We start from the raw sequence: 23,035 nt of genomic DNA on the forward strand, positions 1-23,035 counted from the left end.
TTATAATAAAAAGAAGCATTACAAAATCAGGATGAATTTTTATGTTAGAATAGATAAGTTGTCTAGAATGGATTTACCATGACTAAATTGAGTATAACTTATACAATTATTTGATTCCAATTCAAAGAAAATTAGTAACAAGACAATTAAACATGAACATGAATTCTAAAGGTGGTACTTTGATATCAAACTATGCATAAAGGATAATCATTTAGACATGCTATATATTTCAGAAAAATATTCATACTAAAATCATATACAAAAGAAGATTTTATTCACATTTTGAAGTTAAATATTTTTCTTAGTATAAATTAGAGTTGATTGTTAATTATTGTATGTAATGTTTTTTATATTTTAGGATTGCCCTTCTTTAAAACACTTCTCTATTCCAAACTGAAAAGAATTCAAACAAAAAATAAAATGATATTAATTTATATAGACTGAAATTTCATTATGATGATTCTTGGCATTATTGTAGATGAATCTATTAACTGGTATTAATCATGATCTTCTGAAATGTATTCCATATAAAGAAATAGTAAAGGATATAATGACATACAAATTTGAATTGTAACATAGATATTCTATTATTTATAAGAAATTAACAAATTAGCCATAATTTATATTATTTATGTGTAAGTTATTTTAATTTATATTCCATTATCTTCTTACATGCACATTTTTCTTTAAGTCGATCATTTTACTCTTAGTCACAAGTTAACATTTTTCTACTTTCTTCACAACTTTCTCATATTTAATTTTACACAGTTTAATTTTTAAGAACTAACGAGTAAGACTTTTCTAATATTTTTTTCTTTTCGGTCACTCATTTTACTTCTTGTCATGTTAATATTTTGTCTATCTTTTTTACAAGTTATACATGTTTGATTTTTCGCAACTAATTTTTCATCATTTAACAATCTTCTACGTGTCATTCAATTTTATCATTTTAAATTGTTTGATGTGTGCTATTTTTCATAGATAATGACCTATGTAGAATATACTAGTTGAATAAAAAATTAAAATACATCTTGTGAGAATACATAAACAACTTGTTCATTAATAAGCACTCAGCAAGCAACATTCAAAGAGTATTGTATATTGGTAAAGTGAAAAAAATAAAAATAAAAATTGTTTGTAGTTGCCGAGTTTGCCCTAAAGGTCTCAAATTTTAATTCTGTAAAAGGTTCTACTATTGTAGGCAAGATAACTTACACTAGAAATCATGATGAACTTAAATATATTTTTTATTTTAAAATATTAAAAAAAATTAATTCATCATTTAATACATACGTTACCATTTTTACAAAAAAAAATTGATATGATAAAAATTGAAATATTATATTTTATATCATATATTTATCATAAAATATTAATTTTAATTTTATAATGTACAATCCATAAACTTAATGAATATTAAATAAAAATGTTTTTAATTTATATTTTAAAAATATTAAAAAATTATATAAGTTTTTATTTATTACCTTTAAGAAAAAATACTAATTTTTTAATACCAACTAGGTTGACACCATTAAAAATCACATTTTTCTATTACATATTTAATTTGTAAAGTATATTGATAAGTACATTTTTCTTATATCATGATATATATTATCTCATCAATCACTAAATTGTTATATGTGTCATATTTAACAATCTTTTATAAAAAATATTTAAAAAAACTAAAAAAATATGACGCATGTCACAATTTTAGGTAGTAGATGAGATAACTTATCAGATAATATTATAAGATGTTTTATTTTCATTGATAAACAATAAAAATAATAATGAGTAAGTTACACTAATAATTTCATAGTTTTAGTGAAACTACACAACCTATCCTCGATGTTTTAAACCTACATAAAATATTATTAATTTTATACAAACATTATACTAACTAAAAAGTGACAAGTGTAATTAAGTTAAACAATATATGATATTTCGTGGATACAAGTTCAAATAAATAGTATAAGAGTTAATACATCTTCATTAATATAATAATAATTTAAACATTCCTTATAATTATTGATGAAGTTTGTAATGAACTAAAAGTAATAAGTAGACATCGACTGTTATATTATTTGGATTTGCTTTATAAAATATCATATTTTGTTTAACTTAATTACACATATCATTATTTTTTTTGTTTAAGAATTTAAACTTATTACACATATAAATTATTATAATATTGAATCTATTCCTTGGCATTCAACTCCAAACAAAACTCATCAAGAGCTGTAACTGAGTTGTAAGCAAACAGAACTACACAATAATCTTAAAAAATTGACATTTAATTCAACACTACCTACTTCTTTCTTCTTTATCGGTAAACTTATGAAAGCTAGTAATCTTAATTCTTAAGCTTAAACAGATTAATAAAAATAAAGATATAAATATAAATCATATGTCAAAATTACCATATTATGATATGAGGCACACAGAATCATTTATGAGATACAACTCATCTATAATATTAAATAATCCAATTGGGAAATATGATTTTTCTAAATTTAAAAATTATTTTATTAAAACATATTTAAAATCATGATAGTTGAATATTACCATCAAATTATCAGTTTAATAGTCTCGTATTACTAGATTCTAAAATGAGTATCTCGAATTTCAAAATAGATTATTTACTTATCCAAAAATAAAAAAAATATCTTAATAATACAAAAAATAATCGTTAGATATTTATTTGCGTGACATGTCATAATCTTAACGGGTAATGGATCCTTACAAGAAAATTCAAATTCTTCGTTAAATATTAAATCTATGTACCGTTAATGTAAAGATATATACAAAGGAGAGTATGTGTACTTATTTTTCTGTTGTTCATTTATCTATCACTTTCCAATTATGCTGCACACGGTTTAGTCTTCCATTTCCATATCTGGCCCCACCAACTAACATCGACTTGTCAAATCCATCACCGTTGGATCAAAAATCATTACATATATGAAGTGACCCTTCACCAGCTCAAAACTTTTCATGTTTCTGTTCTCAAAACACCATTGTTTTCTCTCTTCACTCTTCACTCTTAACTCTCTCTATCTTACCCACTTTTCAAAAAAGCAGCCATTTTTACAAACATCAAGATCAATAACGAAGTGGGTCGAACACAAAATTCAATTTTGTTTTCAAAAGAAAAATGGGAGTTTGTATTTCTAAACCCAAAGTTGAAGATGACATTGCTACCCAGAAGAACAATAATCATAAGAGGAGAAGAAGAATCCTTAGAAGACATGTTTGTCCACGCAAACTTGAAGTTAATAGTATTAAACAGTCTAATTCTCTTGTTCTACCTTCAAATCGTGCTTCAGGTATATATAATTATTATATTATACACCATTTTTTGTTTAATTGTACTTTTATTATTATAAATTCAGAATTTCGCACTTCAATGAATGCTGCTAATTTTATTGTTTGTAAAAAAATGGTTTTTTATTTACTTATTTATTTAATTGTTTAATTCTTTTTCCTATTTCTAGATGCTGCTTGGTTTGATTCTATTTCAGATTTGGATTCTGAATGTGATGATGAATTTTATAGTGTCTATGATGGTGTTGGTATGTGCCTTCTTCATTTTATTTTATTTTTTCAGTATAAATTTATTTATTCACCTTATCAGCATGATTATGTATATATATTTTTTTACATTAATGTTTCATAGATTGGATGGTGGTGCCTTTGAATGGTTGTGGGTCAAAACTAAAAAGCAATTGATTAATTTCCTAAAGAACTTGATTCTGGCAACATGCATGGATTTAATTTTAATGGTTGTTGCATAATCACCTTATACGTAGTATGCGAAGCTACCTTGTTATTTTTTATATTATGCTCCATATACCATTTTTAGTGCCACTTCTCGTAGGGTTGAACCAACTTTTGCTTCATCATAAGAAAAATATACCCCGCGATAAAATTATTTCTTGTTTGTTATAACTCATTCCTATAGTGCACATCACCAATTAAAAGGTTATACCTCTTCAAAAAATCTTGAGTTTCTCAAAATTTAAATTCACTCATATATTGAGTTTTCCCTAATCAAAGTGGTACACATACACTTAAGTGAAATATAACCAAATTATTAAATTATGACACAAATTAAATATGGAATTAGATCAAATATAATATTAATCAAATATTTTAAAATGAATTATTATATTATTTATAATTAATAGTCAATGGTAATAATATAAACATAAATAACATACCAAACATATCAAATAAGTATATTGCTAACCAATGTTGTTAAACCCGAATCGAACATCAAACCGGAGAAGAGATCTCGTATTAGGTTTAACTGATTTAAACGGTTAAATCGGCTGGCCGGATCGCATGATTTCATATATAATTAATATTTTGTATTTATAAACATATAATTATATATAAATGTAAAATTTCATATAATTAATAATTATATAGAACTAGCATCTCTTCATCTTCTTTTGGACCAAAGTAAAACAAAATATTGGAGTTATATTCCGTTTTTTTAATTTTTAAGTGAACCGTTCGGTTAACTTTCCGAGTTATTGCAGTTTAACTGGATTTAGCACGGTTGGACCGACATTCACCCGGTTCAAAGCGGTCAAACCACTCATTCGGTTAAGACTGCAAGCCAGAGCCATTTTCAAGTCCGGTCAGCGATCAAACCAGTCAGACTATCCGATCCGATCCGGTTCTCACAAGATTGTTGCTAACGTACCACTATTTGATAGTATAACGTATCGCGTACTGCATCCTCATAATCGTACCAAAGTGAGCATATCAAGTTACTATGGTTTCAATGGGTGGTTGGCTGGTCCTGGCGTGATGCGGTCTGCAATGATGGCCCGTTGTGGTCGTGGTGGCTGCTGCAATTGCAACTGTATCATATGACGCGGTTCACATTCTAGAACACAACTACATATATATGTGCATATATATTACTAGGCATGGTTATATGTTTGTTGATCACCAGCAACAAAAACTAAGAGCACACCCTTATAATTATCACTTACCTATTCTTCTTTCAACATTGCTAATATTCAAGCCAAACTAAAAGATTATGTGTTTGAATCCGACAACTCTCGGGCTGATTTATACTCTGTTTTCCACAGGCGAAGTGTTTGCAAGTCATGCTGATGAAGATGGAGAGGACAAAAAGCTTGCACCGGATTCTTGTGGTGGAATTCTGCCGAATTCTTGCTTGCCTTGTATTTCTTCTTCTGCCCTCCCTGTAGAGAAAAGAAAACATGCATTATGTGAGTATTCTCTATAACTTTGCTTGAATTGTTTTTTTTATCTGTTAATTTATAACTTTCTGGTTTTATGCTAGTCGAAAAATTAGAATGACTGTGAATGCGACGATATTTTGTTTTCTTATGACTGATCTTGTCTTATTTCTCTCCGCGCTGAGCGTTGTGTATCATGCATCTTAAAGTTTTTCGATGTTTGTGATTATTCTTTTTATATTCTTACTTGTTACTCATCCATTGCATCTGTTACTTGTTTCAGCGTTATCCGGGGTCCTTAACCAAAAACTCTTACCAGGTTTGTTGGTTCCATTTTGTCCATTAGAGAAGCAAATCCCTGGTTCTTGGTCACCGATTGAGCCAAGTTCCTTCAGAGTGAGAGGGAAAAACTACTTTAGGTACACACTAAATACTTATTTTGTACTACATTTTCTCTCAGTAATTGAATATCGTTGTTAGGGCGACCCTCATGTTGAGGACATTATCATTAAACTACGAAGCATTTTTCGATCTTAGGATTAGTAGAGCTTATAGTTGTATGTTTGGCAGGGATAAGAAAAAAGAGTTCGCACCAAACAATGCTGCTTTTTATCCTCTTGGTGCTGACCTGTTTTTGTCTCCGCGAAAAGTTGATCATATCGCTCGCTTTATACAAATTCCTGCAATTGACGTACCCGGGGATGTCCCTTCCATTCTTATTGTAAATATTCAGGTAGCTGAGAATTTCTCGAACCTACTACCATTATGCTAAATTCAAATGAAGGTTGTGACATTCTTATGCTTTGTTTGAAATGCAGATACCATTATATCCTGCCACCATATTCCAAAATGAAAATGACGGCGATGGGATGAATGTTGTTTTGTACTTTAAATTATCTGAAAGATATGCTAAAGACCTTCCAGACCAATTCCGAGAAAATATCGCTGTAAGCGGATACGCTGTTTTGCCTTGTTTTCTACTTTTTCAATCCGTCTCATGTTACAGAAGATATCGCCTCTGAAACATAGTATGTTAGTAGTCTCTTCAGATACTTTATTAACTAATTTGGCGCCTCTTCCTTTGTTGCTTGGCAGAAAATGATCAACGACGAAGTGGAGATAGTTAAAGGCTTCCCTCTAGATACAATTACGCCGTTAAGGGATAGATTGAAAATTTTAGGAAGAGTCGCGAATGCGGAGAATCTTTCTTTAGGTGCAACTGAAAAGAAGCTCTTGAATGCTTACAACGAAAAACCCGTTCTCTCCCGTCCCCAGCACGAATTTTACTTGGTAATTATACTTACATACTCGAGATATAGATTTAATGCCTGGATACATTATTGGCCGAATAGTTAATCTTGCATTGAAGCTACCATTGCTATAGTTTCAGTAAACTAATACTGAGAAACATATTAACGAAAATGTGTTTCTGCCTCAAAGTATTGCTTAAGTTATCCCGAAAAACTTTTTAATCTGTCACAAGATTCTTTATTCTGATGGCTTTCTTTTTCGCAGGGAGAAAACTATCTCGAGATTGATCTGGATGTACACAGATTTAGCTACATTGCTAGAAAAGGGTTTTCCGGCTTCATCGATAGACTGACACTATGTAACTTGGATTTCGCTCTGACGATACAGGTAATTTTCTTATCATTTCATTGGAAACACATACTTTCTTATAGAAGAACCAAGTGTTCAACTTACTCCATGCATATTCTTTAGCAAAAAGTCCAAAAACACTTGCCGAATTGTGCACGATTTGCAATTTAGTCTTTGAATTTGAAAATCGCGTAAAAAATATCCCTGACTCTTGTTCGGGTGTGAATGTGAATGGTCCTTCACCATCTAGAACTCTAAACTTGAACGAAAAATTTATCGCGCAAAAGAGAGTCCGGGGTTCATTGTAACATTCTTTTAACTTCATGGACTAAATCATATATCATGCAAAGTTCCGGGGTATTTTTAGGTAAAGGACTATTTCCCTCCGCGCTCTTTTTACACATTTTTAAAGTTGAGGGACTAAATTGCACAGAATAACATAGTTTATGTGATATTTTTGGACTTTACACTATTATTCATTTCTCCTTTTCCATTAGAAAAATTCAAGTCCTGGTATATAATATACTTTGTATTTTGCATTATTGATACACAGGGAAACAAGCCAGAAGATTTGGCAGAACATATAAATGCTTTGTTTGAAATGCAGATACCATTATATCCTGCCACCATATTCCAAAATGAAAATGACGGCGATGGGATGAATGTTGTTTTGTACTTTAAATTATCTGAAAGATATGCTAAAGACCTTCCAGACCAATTCCGAGAAAATATCGCTGTAAGCGGATACGCTGTTTTGCCTTGTTTTCTACTTTTTCAATCCGTCTCATGTTACAGAAGATATCGCCTCTGAAACATAGTATGTTAGTAGTCTCTTCAGATACTTTATTAACTAATTTGGCGCCTCTTCCTTTGTTGCTTGGCAGAAAATGATCAACGACGAAGTGGAGATAGTTAAAGGCTTCCCTCTAGATACAATTACGCCGTTAAGGGATAGATTGAAAATTTTAGGAAGAGTCGCGAATGCGGAGAATCTTTCTTTAGGTGCAACTGAAAAGAAGCTCTTGAATGCTTACAACGAAAAACCCGTTCTCTCCCGTCCCCAGCACGAATTTTACTTGGTAATTATACTTACATACTCGAGATATAGATTTAATGCCTGGATACATTATTGGCCGAATAGTTAATCTTGCATTGAAGCTACCATTGCTATAGTTTCAGTAAACTAATACTGAGAAACATATTAACGAAAATGTGTTTCTGCCTCAAAGTATTGCTTAAGTTATCCCGAAAAACTTTTTAATCTGTCACAAGATTCTTTATTCTGATGGCTTTCTTTTTCGCAGGGAGAAAACTATCTCGAGATTGATCTGGATGTACACAGATTTAGCTACATTGCTAGAAAAGGGTTTTCCGGCTTCATCGATAGACTGACACTATGTAACTTGGATTTCGCTCTGACGATACAGGTAATTTTCTTATCATTTCATTGGAAACACATACTTTCTTATAGAAGAACCAAGTGTTCAACTTACTCCATGCATATTCTTTAGCAAAAAGTCCAAAAACACTTGCCGAATTGTGCACGATTTGCAATTTAGTCTTTGAATTTGAAAATCGCGTAAAAAATATCCCTGACTCTTGTTCGGGTGTGAATGTGAATGGTCCTTCACCATCTAGAACTCTAAACTTGAACGAAAAATTTATCGCGCAAAAGAGAGTCCGGGGTTCATTGTAACATTCTTTTAACTTCATGGACTAAATCATATATCATGCAAAGTTCCGGGGTATTTTTAGGTAAAGGACTATTTCCCTCCGCGCTCTTTTTACACATTTTTAAAGTTGAGGGACTAAATTGCACAGAATAACATAGTTTATGTGATATTTTTGGACTTTACACTATTATTCATTTCTCCTTTTCCATTAGAAAAATTCAAGTCCTGGTATATAATATACTTTGTATTTTGCATTATTGATACACAGGGAAACAAGCCAGAAGATTTGGCAGAACATATAATATGTGCAATAAGGCTGAATAAACTTGACTACAACAATTTCAATCAAATTGTCCCTTAATACTCATAGATTCTTTCAAAAAAATCAAATTTTGGTACTAACCATGATATTTGTTGATATAAATGTAGTAGTGTACAGTGATAAGAAAAATGATTAATTTGGAAATTACAAAAAGTAATTTCTCATTTCTCTTTTGCCAAAGACAAAAGTAGATTCGGATAATCTACATAATAACCTGGGTGGTGCTTCATTTTTCTATGTTTTTTGGTACATTTTTCTATGTTTTTTTGGTACATTTTTCTAAGTATTTACTTGTTTGAATACTGGAGTACATCAGTTTTCCCATTTTTTGTATCAATCTATATATTATTACCTCTGATTAGTTGAATAATTATTAAATATTTTTTTATTAATCATATCTCCTGATATATGAAGTGGCAGAAAAGAGTAGAATAGTAAATGTGTACCAGTATGAATACTTTCTCATTCCCATAGAATCATTTAGGAATCGAATACTTTCTCATTCCCATAGAATCATTTAGGAATCTTTTTATTCACACATCTAAATTGTAATCTTCTGATTATATCAATGTTTCATCCCTACCTTTTCTTTTTATTTCAATTTATATATTATATATATATAGTGTCAATTCATAATATAATGAATAGATAATACTTATTATTTACTTATGCTGATAATAATATATTTTGTCAATTATATTATTAATTTTTGGAGATGTTGTACTCATTTATCTATTCTCTTGATTTCTCCCTCATTTAAGATTAGTATAAGTAATTAAAACATTTTTCTATACTAAATATAATCGAATACAATTTTTTGGTTATATAGTTGTATTCAATTATCATTTAACATAAATTTGTTCACCTAGTTATATCACATCAAAAAATGTTAATATTGTTTTCTCCACTATATAAATAATGATATATGGAATAATATTTTTAAAATAAGGATAGTTTGATTATTATATCATCTATTTTTAGGAGTATATATCATAAACTATAATTTTAAGTTATTCTCATGAATGTTAAAAGTTCAATTGGTTTCGATTACCAACTAAACACAAACATTTGGTTCGGTTTGCGGTTTCGCTCAATTCCGCTCAATTAACAGCGAATTTAACATTACATAAATTTTTTAAAACCATAAACCAAACATAATATAAATGATTTCTTAAAAAGTAACCCAACCGAACTGCAAAACCAAATCAAACACATTTTGCAGTTTGATTCGGTTCAATTCCATCGATTTTGCGGTTTAAACTGTAATTGCTTACACTCTTATGGGTCGGATATAAACGGGTATAATAAGCTGGTACCATAAATATAAAAAAATCATTTATAAACATGGGTGGGATATTTTTTTGCTATCCTTTAACTCAAAAAAAGAATGGAAGAAAAAATTAAATGTTGTTTGTTACCATCCATCTCATGAATATAATAACTAATTATAGACAATATTGTCCTAAATTAAAATTAAATAAAAATACATGGTGAAATTAGATAATTAATGAAACATGTATTAAGCTTACTGTTTTGACGATTGATTGACTTGTTAAACAAAACATTAAAAACATTTCTTATTTCTTTATTCAAATCTTTAGTATCTTTTTGGGGAAGAAGTAATTATTTTCCTTCTTAAGATAAACCAAAATATGTAATTGGATTCAACCTCTACTTTTGTTCATTTGGGCATTGACCCTTGAATTTTCTGTAGGGTTTAATATATTTAATTTTCACATTTTTCTTCTTATTTTCCTTGTTATTCTATGAATTTTATTGAATGTAGCTACAAACATATGCATAAGAATAAGAAAACTATGTTTGCACATATATTTAATAAGGGTGATTAACAAGCAAATAATTGATGATCATTATATATTATTTGTTAATTAATAATCTAATGAGATCAATATATATTTAAACATACTCTAATCATCACATAATATGTTGAGCAGAATATGTTTAATGATAATCGTTGTAAAAGTGGGATTTGACATGTGAATTGGAACAATAATATAATTGGACTACATTGGTTTTATTAAAAACAACCATAAGAAAAGATATATATTTACATAACTTGAAGAATTAATTAAGAAATGTAGGAAATAACAATTCTTGATTAATCAATAACTGTTGGAGAACTCAAACATCTACCAAAAATGGAGGACAAAAAGTTTCTATGTACCTTATTTTTAGCCCTAGACAAAGGTGGTGAACTTAGAGAACGTATAGTTGAAGCAACAACTTCATTATCATGCAACCTACCATCATTGTTTCTTTCCATTTGTGTCACACTTTCTTCATTCTTTATTATTATGTTATTCCTTATAGATGATGATGATGAAGAAGAAACATTTCCATTGTTTTTTTGATCCATGAGTATGTGATCACTCCATATTCTACCTGATGATCCTTGTCTTCGAAATGTAGATGATGATCTTTGTAATGTATACATTACTACAACTTTGTTTTGATATTTTTTTCTGAAATCTGAAGGAAAAAAAAGATACCCTTCAAAGAATAAGCCTTTATTTTTATCTTAACTTTTTTTGATAGAGAGAAAAGATCACATAAGCTGTGGATAAAGTAGTTATAAGGATATATATATATATGGTTATGGTTCATTGATTTTGCAAATGCAAAAATAGTAAATACCCTTCTTTATTTATGTCTTACCCATACAATTTTTGACTGATTCAACCCTTAACAGTTGGTATGGTTTGAATCTAGAAGTGCCTTTATCTAAAACTTATGGTTATGATATATTTCAGGGATGTTAAAACAAGAATGTCTGTTATTCTGTTAATTATATCCATATCTTCTTTCTAATGACCTGTGTTTCCTTCTTATTCTTTGTTTTAGCTAAATATAGATTTCAACAACTCATTATATATACTTTTTCTATAGGAAATTGAATTTTGCAATAGCCTGTAATTAAAAAACTTCATATAAATGGTTATTTACATGAAGAATTTTTAGATGTTGAGGTCCTAAGTAGTAAGGAAGCCATAGAATATAAGTGTAAAGATCTAGATCTTATACTTTTTGGTATGTAAATTGATACACATAGTTTATTAAGAGAATTGTATAATTATTTCAGACTCGTTAGAAGTATCTAAAAATGAAAGAAAAAAGTTGTACTTCAAATAGGTATTCTACCACCCAAATATGTTTGTATAGTATTATAAAAATTATAACTTAACAAACACAGAAATCATTTAACTTTCTATAATGTCCTAATAGCTTGGTCTAATGTGAAAGTATTGTTTAAGGTATCATACTAATCATAAAAAGTAGATGATAATGGAATACAAAATCACCTAGACTTAGTAATCAAAACCAGTACCCAAAATATTTTGTAATGCTGCCCTTATCTCACTATACTTGTACAAAATACCATCCACAAATGAATTCCCTGAACATGAATGAATGACCTTGACATTGCTTATTAACTTCATATGTCATGCTTGCATCACAAGTTACACTCACTCACACTGAGAATAAGTGAGTGAGTTTATAAGTAGAAAAGACCTGTGAAACCAATGCCTTAAAGTTTTGGTTCAAGACGTGGTGTCTTACTTGTAGGTCTTCACTCTTCTCATGTCATGATAACAATGAAACTCTCCGGTATTCTGGTCCAGGAGGATATAATGTGTCTACTATTTCACGTGATGTTCCCATGAGTGAACTTGATCCACTTGTGTGTTCTTATTGGCACTTGCATGGGATGTTATTGGTGAGAATTGGGAGGGTAACTTGTTCATCAAGTCATTGGTTACAAAACTCATTTGTTTATTGGTGTTTGGGAGGGTACTAATGCTTCCCAAGTAAGAGAGGACTTGTGACACAGACTTATGTGTTACTGAGTCAATTCCCATCTTCATAAGCTTCTTCCTCAGTTTTGTGTTCCAATAGTTCTTCACATCATTGTCTGTTCTCCAAGGTAATCGACTCGCAATCAAAGACCATCACATTGAAAAAAGGACAAGAAGAAGAAGAAATGTTTGTAGATTTTTATCTTATCAAAAAAGGGTTAAATGTGAACATAGAAAAATGGTTTAATAGTTGGTAAATTTGTGATGCATGCAAAAGTATATGGTTAGTTGATTGTATCATAGAAGGTAAAGATGAGGGTAGTTGATTAGTTGCTTCAGCTTGGCCTTAATTTGGGGTTAACTTCTCAATAAGCAACATGATTAAAATATTTTTACCTAACTCACTCTAGTAATTTGTTCCTCCTTCAAGCTAGGGCAATGCTTAAAGGGTCTTCTCCCTTTTCTGTAAAGATTTTCCACATCAAATCTTAGAGTGCAATTCAAGAAAAAATGTCTATTGTCTCTTTAATCCTCATCTACACATATATATCCAACAACTATTATATTTTCACTTCCCATCACTAACTTATCAAAGTGTATTCATATCAGGATGCAGCTGCCACAGTCCCTAGCCTTATTTTTATTCATAATCTTGTCTTCCATTTTCTATGGTAGTTCCAGAAATACTTATAATTTCTTTTTTCTTATGAATTTGTTTGTAGTGTTAGAGATAGTTACAATTTGGAATTAGTTGTAAAAATTGATTAGATGGTAGTTACAATTGTTTTAACATAATTGTGACTTTACACTCATTTTTTCAACTTCCCTCATTCATCAATTTCAGATTTTAGTTTTATCTCAATCCTCTTGAGACTCCATGTATTTTTGTTAGAAGATCTTGATCCATAGAATATAAGTAAGTGAATGAAGTATAGTTTTATCTCTATCTACTTGCATCACCGTTGACTTATCATTTCATCAACGGAACACACAGGAAGACTTTCGACACAAGGATCCCTCATGGATCTACCGACCACTTGCCGCTTTAATACTCCATGGGCTAAATAAACGAAGCATAGAACTGGGTTTGACACCACATCTTGACCTAAAACCTTTAAGCATTGGGTCCATCCATTTATATGCTCTTTAACTCATCAATTTTTGTCCGATGTGAGACTTCTTCATTCATACTTAGAAAACTCATGAATGAGTTGTTTTCAACCAATTCCTATTTTGTAACTATCTCTAACCACATCTTATTTAGTTGAATGTTATTTATAATCTTTCTGCATGTCCATGAATTACAAAAAATATTGAAATATGATAAACATATAATGCAGGATATATAGAGGCACATCAAGTTACATTCTATGTACACAACAAATGCACCTTTCCAATATGGCCAGCAACTGCACCAAACAATGGCCAACCAATCATAGCAGATGGTGGCTTCTACCTTGGTTCAGGCCAAACCAAGCAAATTCTAGCACCATGGTTATGGAGTGGTAGAATTTGGGCTAGAACAGGTTGCAATTTTGCTTCAAATTTTAAACCTGCATGTGAAACTGGAGATTGTGATGGAAAACTTTCATGCAATGGAGTCATAGGTACTCCTCCTGCTACACTAGTTGAAATTACACTCCAAGGTGACAAAACCAAACCAAATTTCTATGATATTAGCATTGTTGATGGCTATAATATTCCTATTTCTATAACCCCAAAGACAAAAAATCCTAATTGTTCCATTCAAGGTTGCTTTAAGGATCTAAAAAAATGTTGTCCTATTGAACTTGAAGTGTTGAATAACAAGGGAGAAGTTGTGGCATGTAAAAGTGCTTGTTTGGCTTTTAACATGGACAGGTTTTGTTGTAGGAATGAATATGGTACCCCAGATAAGTGTAAACCAAATGTTTATTCAAACATATTTAAGGATGCTTGTCCTAATTATTATAGCTATGCTTTTGATACACCTTCTCCATTGGTGAGTTGTGTATCTTTAGAATATGTAGTAACATTTTGTCCTTCTGGGTTTGGTGCTAATGGGGAGTATGAATCTCAGTAGAAATAGAGAAAAATTTGTACAAAAATAGTGTAATATGTGATATTTGGAGACAAGTACATTTTATATGTGTTAGTTAATGTATTGGCTTGCCATGATTGGAAGCCTTAATCCTTAGGGTACTGTTTGATATATTGCAATCAAATTGTGTACCTTATATTGATTATTGTATAAGCATCAATAAATATATTTGATTATTATTTTTGGGTAAATATATATTTGATTATTTTATCATAAAGTGGATGATGTAAACGTTAGAATTGGTCAGCACTAGAAAAATATTTCTTCATTTGTTTACTTGTAAGTGAAGATCCATTTTCATATTTGAAAATTGTATAGATATAGGTTTTGTTCCTTTAATTGTGACAAAGAAAAAAAGTAATCTTACTTACCCATATTGAATTTGAAAAAATAAAATATTAAATGATTAGATAATCATCTTATCATATTTATTAAAAAATTTGTATATAGCAACTTTGTTTCCTTAATATATGAAAAATTAAAATTAACCCTCTTAATTTTTAAACCTGTGTCAAAATAGCATCTAATAATGACAAATGTATGTAAAAAAATTGTCATAAGAAAAACTAATTTCATATTTAATAACAAAATTGATTTTTTTCCACCATTTTCTAAAACGAAATTACTACATGTGAAAATTTGGAAGAGAAAAATAGGTCTTGAAATAAATATTAAATAATTTCATAAAGAATAAAAAAAAGGAAATAAAGAAACTGTTATGGATTATGAATGTGATATATATTGATATATGATAGATTTGTTAATATGAATATTTATGTGGTAAAGAAAGAATGATGTAAATATGGGCCTAATCGAATGAGTCCGGCCCATAACCCGAATTCATGTATTTGCAAGAACTAGGGTTTCAATTTCACCTTCGCCGACTAAACTATCTTATAAATTTAGCACCAAACCTTTCAATCTTCATATCCATTCTTCTTTTTCATATTTTCCTCTTTCACCATTTTCGATCTTTCAATTTATCTTTTTTTCTTCTTCAGAAACACATTTTATGTTTCTATCTATTAATCAGGTGATGAGAAAAAAATAACTGCAACAATCTGATTGGATTTATTCCAATGATTCACTGTATTTAAGTCTCTGATGATTTCTCTTTTTCATTTTTATTATTTTATTTATTATGTTTTATTCAGAGAGATGATGATTTTCCATTGGTCCGTGTTTCTGAATTTACCGTGACCGATAACTTTTTCCAATTTCTGATCTCTTTTTCGTACTTTTCAATTTTAGTTTATAATTTATGATTTTATTTTAATGTTGCAGTGGCTCAGTGATTTTCTGCCTTTGTTGCAGTATACGCTATTCCGATTCATAATCCTGAGCAGAGATTTCAATTTTGATGAGAGCTACTTTTTCCTTTTTTATTTATAAATTTTAATTATATATTTGATATGTGTTGTTTAATTTTGACGGGAGATTCATGATCTAGGATCTCATGCTTTTATTGGAGCAAACGAAATTAATGTTTGCATATTTCATAAGTAACCGTCATAAAGCAATGATTTCGGTGTCGACGGCGCCACCGTCAAACGTGGCATCTCCGCCGTGATCTGTCTCATATTCCATTGCCTTGTGGAGCGGCGTCGCCGCCTTTACCATTTGGGACTGGCCATGAGACTAACATTCCTGATTGCAAAATCGATGTTCTTATTTTGTCAAGAGTTGGTGTTGTGGATATTGATGAATGCCTAAGTCATTCTAACATTAATTATAACAATTAATGTGTTCTTGTACTTTTAAATAAGACAAATAAGTAGGAATTGATTATTCTTCTTGAATTTGTCAATAATTTTTTGTTCATTAAGGTAGATAGGGTTGCGATCCAACTTCTAGATTTTGAATTTGTGTTCTATGCGGAGCCTTGTTTTATAATGTATCGGACACACAAGGCCAATTTGTGAATTTTTTTTTTTGAAATTTTTTCTTCAGAAAATCAGCTGTTATAGCTTTTGGTGTCTTCATTGTTGTGCACATTTTTACATAGTGTCGGGCATCATAGATTATGGAATTAAAAATCTCCTTTGTTTTTATTCAATGTCAAATGTGAAGGCTAACAAATAGATATTTTTTTCTTATGCTCGTGTTGTTTCAGTTCAATTTTTATAAGATACAATACTTAATTTCTGCTTGAAGAATGTGATGGAGATATTTTCAGTGTTTCAATAGTTTGGAGTTGAAATATGTTGCTCTGAAAAGTATCCGTAGCCAATTTTGCCGAACAAGTGACATGAGTATCAAATGCGGTTCTCTATGTTTATAACACGTTATCGAAGTAGGAGCATGCATTGAATATAATTATGTTCTTGAGTTCTACCTATTATCATTTGTATTAATGAATTATTTAAGCTGTACAACTCAATGTCCCCAAAAATATGTAGCTTCACCTTGTAGAGGAAAGTTTCCTTTCTACCAAATGTATGTCTATTAATAACTGGACTTAATTCATTATCGATTAATCAGAGTTTTAATTTGTACAAGCATGTTGAGATTCTGTATCTGTTATAATAAGTTTAGAAGTGTTTTCATTCACCTGTTCGATTATCTACTTGACTAAGACAAAACGTTGATTGTATGTTGGAGTGTCATAAAGTGAATTGATTTGTTAATTTTATTTTGTAGCTCAGGAACCTGATGGGAAAAGGTCACTATTTATCGAATAGTAGTAGAAATATTATTCTCACTTCGGCTCACTGAAATTTAATTCCCAATAAATATTATTACAGATGAAAATCATTCCTTTAATGAAATTTATCATTATTGTCAATAACAATAGAGTAGAAAATGTTTTGAAATACATATTTTTCTACCTAATGACTTAAAATATAAAAACTCCTATAAACAATGGAGGAAGAGTGTCTATTTATTTTTTTGCTCAACTCATGCTTTGAATGATTTCTGTACATTACTTCTATTTTTAATATAAAAATCAAACAATAATTTTTTTAGGATCACAAACATATCGTATTCGATGCTCAATTGAAAATCAGGCGCGAACACCCAAAAAATCAACATTTGGAGCGCGAATACACAAAAAATCAACATTTGGATATGAGTTAATGTTAGGATTTAATATGTATATATACTGATTGTGTAAGTGTTTTTTATGTTTACTCTCAAACAAAAGTAATACAAACCAATCGTGGATAATGTGCGGACAGTATAAAAACTACCTAACCCATCCATAGATTTTAAACTCTTGATATAATTGGTTGTGCATTTGATATGTAGCTATTAAGCTGCATAATAAACTACCTAACCCATCCAATTGGTGGTTATAAATTATCCTTCCACTAGTTTGGGTATGCATTTATCTTGTTTTGAAAACTTGGATCAAGTTATCTTGTTCATAATCATGTGTGTATGCATGTACTGCTTGTTTTTTACACAGCTTGAAATCCATAAAATAATCAGAAATATTTTTGTAGAAAAAAAGTTTAAACTATTCTATGGTGAAAACAGAACTAGAACTATAATTAGGAATGACAATTTCATCTATGACAATCAGCATAACGAACTTCATTGCTTTGTGATGTACTTCAAATCTTAAAGCTTGTTGCATTATTAACATAGTTTGCAGTTCCAAATTTGATACAAAATGAAAATTGCAATGAAGTGCTCTAAATTGTAACTTCAGAAATTTTCATCCACTCTAAAGTTTATGCAAAATGATGGGTACCCCATGTTTTGGCTTCAAAGTCTGCATAACTGTAGGATCATGTAGATAAGTTGGAGAAAGTTGAAATGAAAATTTTCTAAGAAGCAATGATAGCATCACCTTAGCTTCTAATAAGGTAAAGTTTTGGCCAATGCAAATTCTAGGACCCCATCCAAATGGAAAAAATGATACTTGCCCTTTTGTTGCTTTTGCAATTCCTTCTGAAAACCTTTCAGGTTTGAACTCTTTTGCATCATCACCCCAAAGATCATGATCATGATGAATTAGAAGTATTGGTATTGAAACTTTCATTCCTTTTGATAGTGTAAGGTTTCCAAGTTTCACATCCTTTTTAACAACTCTGTCAAAGTAAATTGTTGGAGGGAATAACCTAAGTACCTCATATAAAATCATGCTCGCCTATACATCAAAATTAAGTTAAAGGGTTAAATATTACCTTAGTATGCATATTTGGAAAAGAAAACGCATAGTGCTTATAGTTCATCACTATTTTATTTTTGGTGGTTATTGTTTAAATGCTTAGTTTCAAATTCTTACACTTTCAAAATCCACTGGAATTGGTCTCTAATAGGGACCAAAACCAGAAGAAAATAGAGACAGAATTATATAGATTTTTGAAAGTCTAAGAGTTGGATCCAACCTTTTAAACTATATAGACCAAAATCAAAATAATGATATAGGGATTAAACCTAGTCAGTGATTCAAATTGCGGCCGCATCGGACCATAATGCAGCCGTATTGGACCACATTTATGTCGCATCAGGCCGTAAGACAACCACATTGGGCCGCATTAGACCACATTGATATAAACAGTATTTTTTCACTCAAAATAATCCACATCGCAACGGCTACAATCGCAGTAACCGCAATTGCATCTGTGACCGCAATTTAAAACGCTGAACATTGTTTAACCACAATTTATATAAATAGCAGTAGTGAAACTGTGTTATACATACGATTTTAAGGTGATTCAAGCCATCAAAGTTTGGATTTTGGGTGCCGAAAACTCGAAAAACTTCTTCCCTCGCACGTTCTTGCCATTCAGGAAACTTACCCAATAACACCATTGTCCAAACCAGTAAAACTGAAGTGGTTTCTTGCCCTGCAAGGTAAAATAACCTGCATTCCTCAATTACCTCTTGGTTTGTCATTCCATTCTTTTCATTGTGATTTGATTTCAACAGTATATCTAACAAGTCATTGTTGGGTGCTTCACCATTCTTCATTGCTCGCTCTCGTTTTTTAATGATTGCTTCAAGTGATGTATGCATATCTCTTTCAATTTCTTTCATCTTGTTAGTTTTAGTAGTTGTCGGTTGAAACCTACAAGTTAGTCCAAATAATTTATTATATAAATAAAAACTGTTACAAACAAGATAACAACGATTCAAACAATAACTAACGAAATAAACAAAACTAACTAAATATTAGATAAGATAATGCTCTATCAATCTAAATATATATGGCACATAGTACATATATCATTGATGTTAATTTACTTGGAAATATATGGCAATTAATTAGTTATTTCTTTTATAAGCTTCATGTTTTTTTGTTTCCCACAAGTATCTTCGCACCGAAGGCAATTCTGTTCGAGCTGAGAATCCATAGGTATGTAGAGCTAACTTAGAACATCCACAGGTATGTAGAGCTAACTTTACCCGCAAATATTTTTTCTATCCACAAGATTCGAACTCGAGACTTTGCTTAAGGAGAATCAAACATGTAGCACTTGAGCCTTGATGTTGAGTTTACTTGTGTTAAAACTATTACATGTTTAACTATAAGATACGAAGAAATAGAGAAATCTTACCACGATCTTGAAATGTGTCTGTTCATTAGAAGATAACCCATCATTTTGAGAAGTTCAAATACTCTTGTTCCTTCTTCATAGGAACTTCCAAATGCAGTTCTTGAAATTGCATCACGAGTCATATTCTCAAGGAAAGGAAAAACATCAATCTCACATGTTCCATCAGATGAAAGCAGCATCTCCTCCAATTTGCTAATCATATCATGGCAACTTTGAAAAAATGCTGGTATCATATCCTATAAATTAATTCACACACATATATATGACCCTTATAAATTTATGTGAGTATCAATTTAATTACAGAAAAAGTAAAAATACAAACTAATACTCAAATATTAGGAATATAAGTCAAAATAGTTCGTATCAACATAAAAAATGCTAAAAAGACTAATTTGATTCACATTTGATACTTTTGAAAACCATTTTAGATTTTCAATTTGAGAAAATAAAATGTATATGCTAACAGTATAAGAGTTCTATACCACTGTCAGTCTATCATACACCCCTCATGTATCGTTAATTGTATATCATCATTGACTCTTAAAAAAAGTAATACAAACAAATATTGGATGATTTATTGACAATGTATAAATCTTTACTGGAACAAAATGGTACACAAATTTTAAGGGATCATAGTAGGTCTTTAGTCTAAAAATAAAATGTTTTGATTATTAGGTAAAAGGAAGAAAGTAAAAGAATAAGCTTACTTTCAACTTTTCTAAGTGGAAAGCTGGGTTGATAATCTTTCTATGATTAGCCCATTTTTGACCTTCATAGAATGGTAGACCAGTGCCAAGTAACTTTCCAATGGGACCTAACTCAGGTTTGGTGAAATCATCCATCTTGTTGAAGATTTCTTTGATTTGCTTTGGGTCTGTGATTATCACCTTTGTTGTTCTTCCATCCCATAAAAAAGAGTGCTTTCCTACACATTCTTTCATTATTAGAGGTTTTTCATAAATGATTTAGTGTACTAGTATAACTATTGAATTTGATGAGGGTTACTAAACACATGCATTTGATTTATTAATAGCATCAAACTCATATAATGTGATTGTTTTTAACCAAAGTTATAAGATTTAGATATTAAAAGGAGAAAATGGAAGGATCAAAATAGTAAATTGTACAAATGCTAGAGAAAAATATACATGCATTGAAAATGTATGAGTTTTATACATTGTCATTGTATTATTCATGTTTTATCACCATTGATCCTTCAGAAAAAGTAATACAAATGAACGATGAATGATGTACTAACTATGTATAAATCTTTACCATATTTGTTCACAGTTTGATGGACAGGGAAGAAGAAATATGGTGCAACTTGATTGGTGAGACCAATGGATTTAGGTTGTTGTTGCATGTTCATATGACTTTGGTTATTGTAACCAAAAAGCTTGTAAGAATCTCCTTGTAAACCCTGTGATCTTAGCAACTTCTCTAATCTCTTTGGTCTTAGCCATAGTGCATTCACTTTCTTCCATGCCCATATGGGAATCACAGCTAGGATCACTGTGAAAACAATTGCAGCTATGGAAGAAATTTCCATTTTTTGTGACAATGTTGTGGAATTGTAAGGGAAAGTGAAGTAGGAAAGAAATCAGAGAAAGCAAAAAGTGTGATTGGAGAAGCATATACTAGTCCCTCTCTTACAAATATCTTGGCAATGTGTGGTTTACATTAGTTTCAAGATTGAAGAATTTCAATGCAATAAGTTATTGTTTAATATACACAAGTAAGTGTATTTTATTATTATTATTACCTATCTTAGTTAGGAAGATTTGTTTTTTACAATTATTTTACACCTTCTTTGTTTAATTTTTATGTGAATTAATTTAGTTTAATATCTATGTAATGTAAAGTTTTTTATATCGTCTACATATAAAAGACTATTAATTTGTATTATTTTGTTTAAAAGTCAATAACAATGATTTACAATAAATGATGAATAATATACTAAAAAACACATGCATTATTTGTTAACTCCTTTTGTCTTAACTTATTATTTATGAATTTTAGTTAGATTCACCTTTGCTCTCTTATATATACCCTAGATGCTCACTCAGTTTAACTTGAACATGATCAGGTCTGAATATGATTAGGGTTCATTGAGTCTAGGGTTAGGTATGAGTTCAAAAATTAGACTCAATTAATATTTATGATCTGGTTTGAATTCAAAAATTAGATTCGATCAATATTTAGAACCAAGTAAACAACATATAGATCGTCCTGACTCGTTCTATAGTCATTCATTCATCATATTTGTATGTGTATCTATTCATTATGTATAAAATAATGACACCTCTTTAACATAATGTATCATTGACTCTATAATTTTTTATTATATATATATAATTCACAAAATATATACTTTTATATAGTTTGATATATGTCAAATTATAATAATTAATATTAAGAAGATTTTATATAAATAAACATGTATTATATTTAATTAGATTTATGGTAGAATATGTATTATATTTAATTAGATCTAAGTTGGGTTTATAGATTGATCTAATCGATATTTAGGGTTAGTTTATTTTGAGTCTAGGGTCAGCTTCTAGTTAAGAATATATTTTGACTATTATTTAGAGTCAGATAACGAACAAATCCGACTCACCCTAATAACCAGCTCATTCTTAGGTACTCTTTAATTATTATATGATATATTACATATAACGAATTAGTAAACATTATCTTGGATTTTGACATTCCATTGTACTAAATACTAATAGATGTGTCTCTATCATCATTTAATATATATATGTTGCTCTATTATACCACACGACACGTAACATTTTCTCTTCTACGCTATTAGAG

At 30.1% G+C, this 23,035-nt stretch overlaps 3 protein-coding genes across 4 annotated transcripts; 2 read left to right on the top strand and 1 right to left on the bottom strand.

Annotated features, from left to right (window-relative positions):
• LOC109353772 lies at positions 2,996-9,114 on the top strand. Its single transcript, XM_019596138.1, has 9 exons — positions 2,996-3,323; positions 3,492-3,569; positions 5,103-5,246; positions 5,500-5,635; positions 5,787-5,949; positions 6,035-6,163; positions 6,312-6,506; positions 6,732-6,854; positions 8,757-9,114. The coding sequence occupies exons 1-9, from the start codon at positions 3,152-3,154 to the stop codon at positions 8,847-8,849; spliced, it is 1,233 nt and encodes a 410-aa protein (XP_019451683.1). The 5' UTR covers positions 2,996-3,151; the 3' UTR covers positions 8,850-9,114.
• LOC109354706 (thaumatin-like protein) lies at positions 13,172-14,889 on the top strand. Its single transcript, XM_019597386.1, has 3 exons — positions 13,172-13,296; positions 13,966-14,703; positions 14,742-14,889. Exons 1-2 carry the CDS (start codon positions 13,236-13,238, stop codon positions 14,685-14,687), a joined length of 783 nt encoding a protein of 260 aa, XP_019452931.1. The 5' UTR covers positions 13,172-13,235; the 3' UTR covers positions 14,688-14,703; positions 14,742-14,889.
• On the bottom strand, positions 18,225-21,842 carry LOC109354704 (11-oxo-beta-amyrin 30-oxidase-like). Of its 2 annotated transcripts, none has more exons than XM_019597383.1 (5): positions 21,491-21,842; positions 20,923-21,140; positions 20,216-20,451; positions 19,356-19,725; positions 18,225-18,798 (listed from the first exon to the last, which is right to left on the bottom strand). In XM_019597383.1, exons 1-5 carry the CDS (start codon positions 21,762-21,764, stop codon positions 18,376-18,378), a joined length of 1,521 nt encoding a protein of 506 aa, XP_019452928.1. In that variant the 5' UTR covers positions 21,765-21,842; the 3' UTR covers positions 18,225-18,375. The 2 variants fall into 2 exon arrangements, with proteins under 2 accessions (XP_019452928.1, XP_019452927.1); XM_019597382.1 differs by having other exon boundaries at positions 18,225-18,801; positions 19,359-19,725; positions 21,491-21,764.

This window comes from Lupinus angustifolius, chromosome LG08 (genome assembly GCF_001865875.1).
Source record: "Lupinus angustifolius cultivar Tanjil chromosome LG08, LupAngTanjil_v1.0, whole genome shotgun sequence".
In the NCBI taxonomy this organism is placed as follows: Eukaryota; Viridiplantae; Streptophyta; class Magnoliopsida; order Fabales; family Fabaceae; genus Lupinus; species Lupinus angustifolius.

What these genes read in the sequence shown, in the direction of transcription:
- LOC109353772 (XM_019596138.1), top strand. Translation starts at nt 3,152, where the DNA reads ATGGGAGTTTGTATTTCTAAACCCAAAGTTGAAGATGACATTGCTACC. An exon ending in TAGTGTCTATGATGGTGTTG is followed by an intron (nt 3,570 to 5,102) that starts GTATGTGCCTTC and finishes TGTTTTCCACAG; the next exon opens with GCGAAGTGTTTGCAAGTCAT. An exon ending in ATTTCGCTCTGACGATACAG is followed by an intron (nt 6,855 to 8,756) that starts GTAATTTTCTTA and finishes ATTGATACACAG; the next exon opens with GGAAACAAGCCAGAAGATTT.
- LOC109354706 (XM_019597386.1), top strand. Translation starts at nt 13,236, where the DNA reads ATGCAGCTGCCACAGTCCCTAGCCTTATTTTTATTCATAATCTTGTCT. An exon ending in CTTGTCTTCCATTTTCTATG is followed by an intron (nt 13,297 to 13,965) that starts GTAGTTCCAGAA and finishes CATATAATGCAG; the next exon opens with GATATATAGAGGCACATCAA.
- LOC109354704 (XM_019597383.1), bottom strand. Translation starts at nt 21,764, where the DNA reads ATGGAAATTTCTTCCATAGCTGCAATTGTTTTCACAGTGATCCTAGCT. An exon ending in TCCACTTAGAAAAGTTGAAA is followed by an intron (nt 20,452 to 20,922) that starts GTAAGCTTATTC and finishes ATTAATTTATAG; the next exon opens with GATATGATACCAGCATTTTT. An exon ending in TGAATCACCTTAAAATCGTA is followed by an intron (nt 18,799 to 19,355) that starts TGTATAACACAG and finishes GATGTATAGGCG; the next exon opens with AGCATGATTTTATATGAGGT.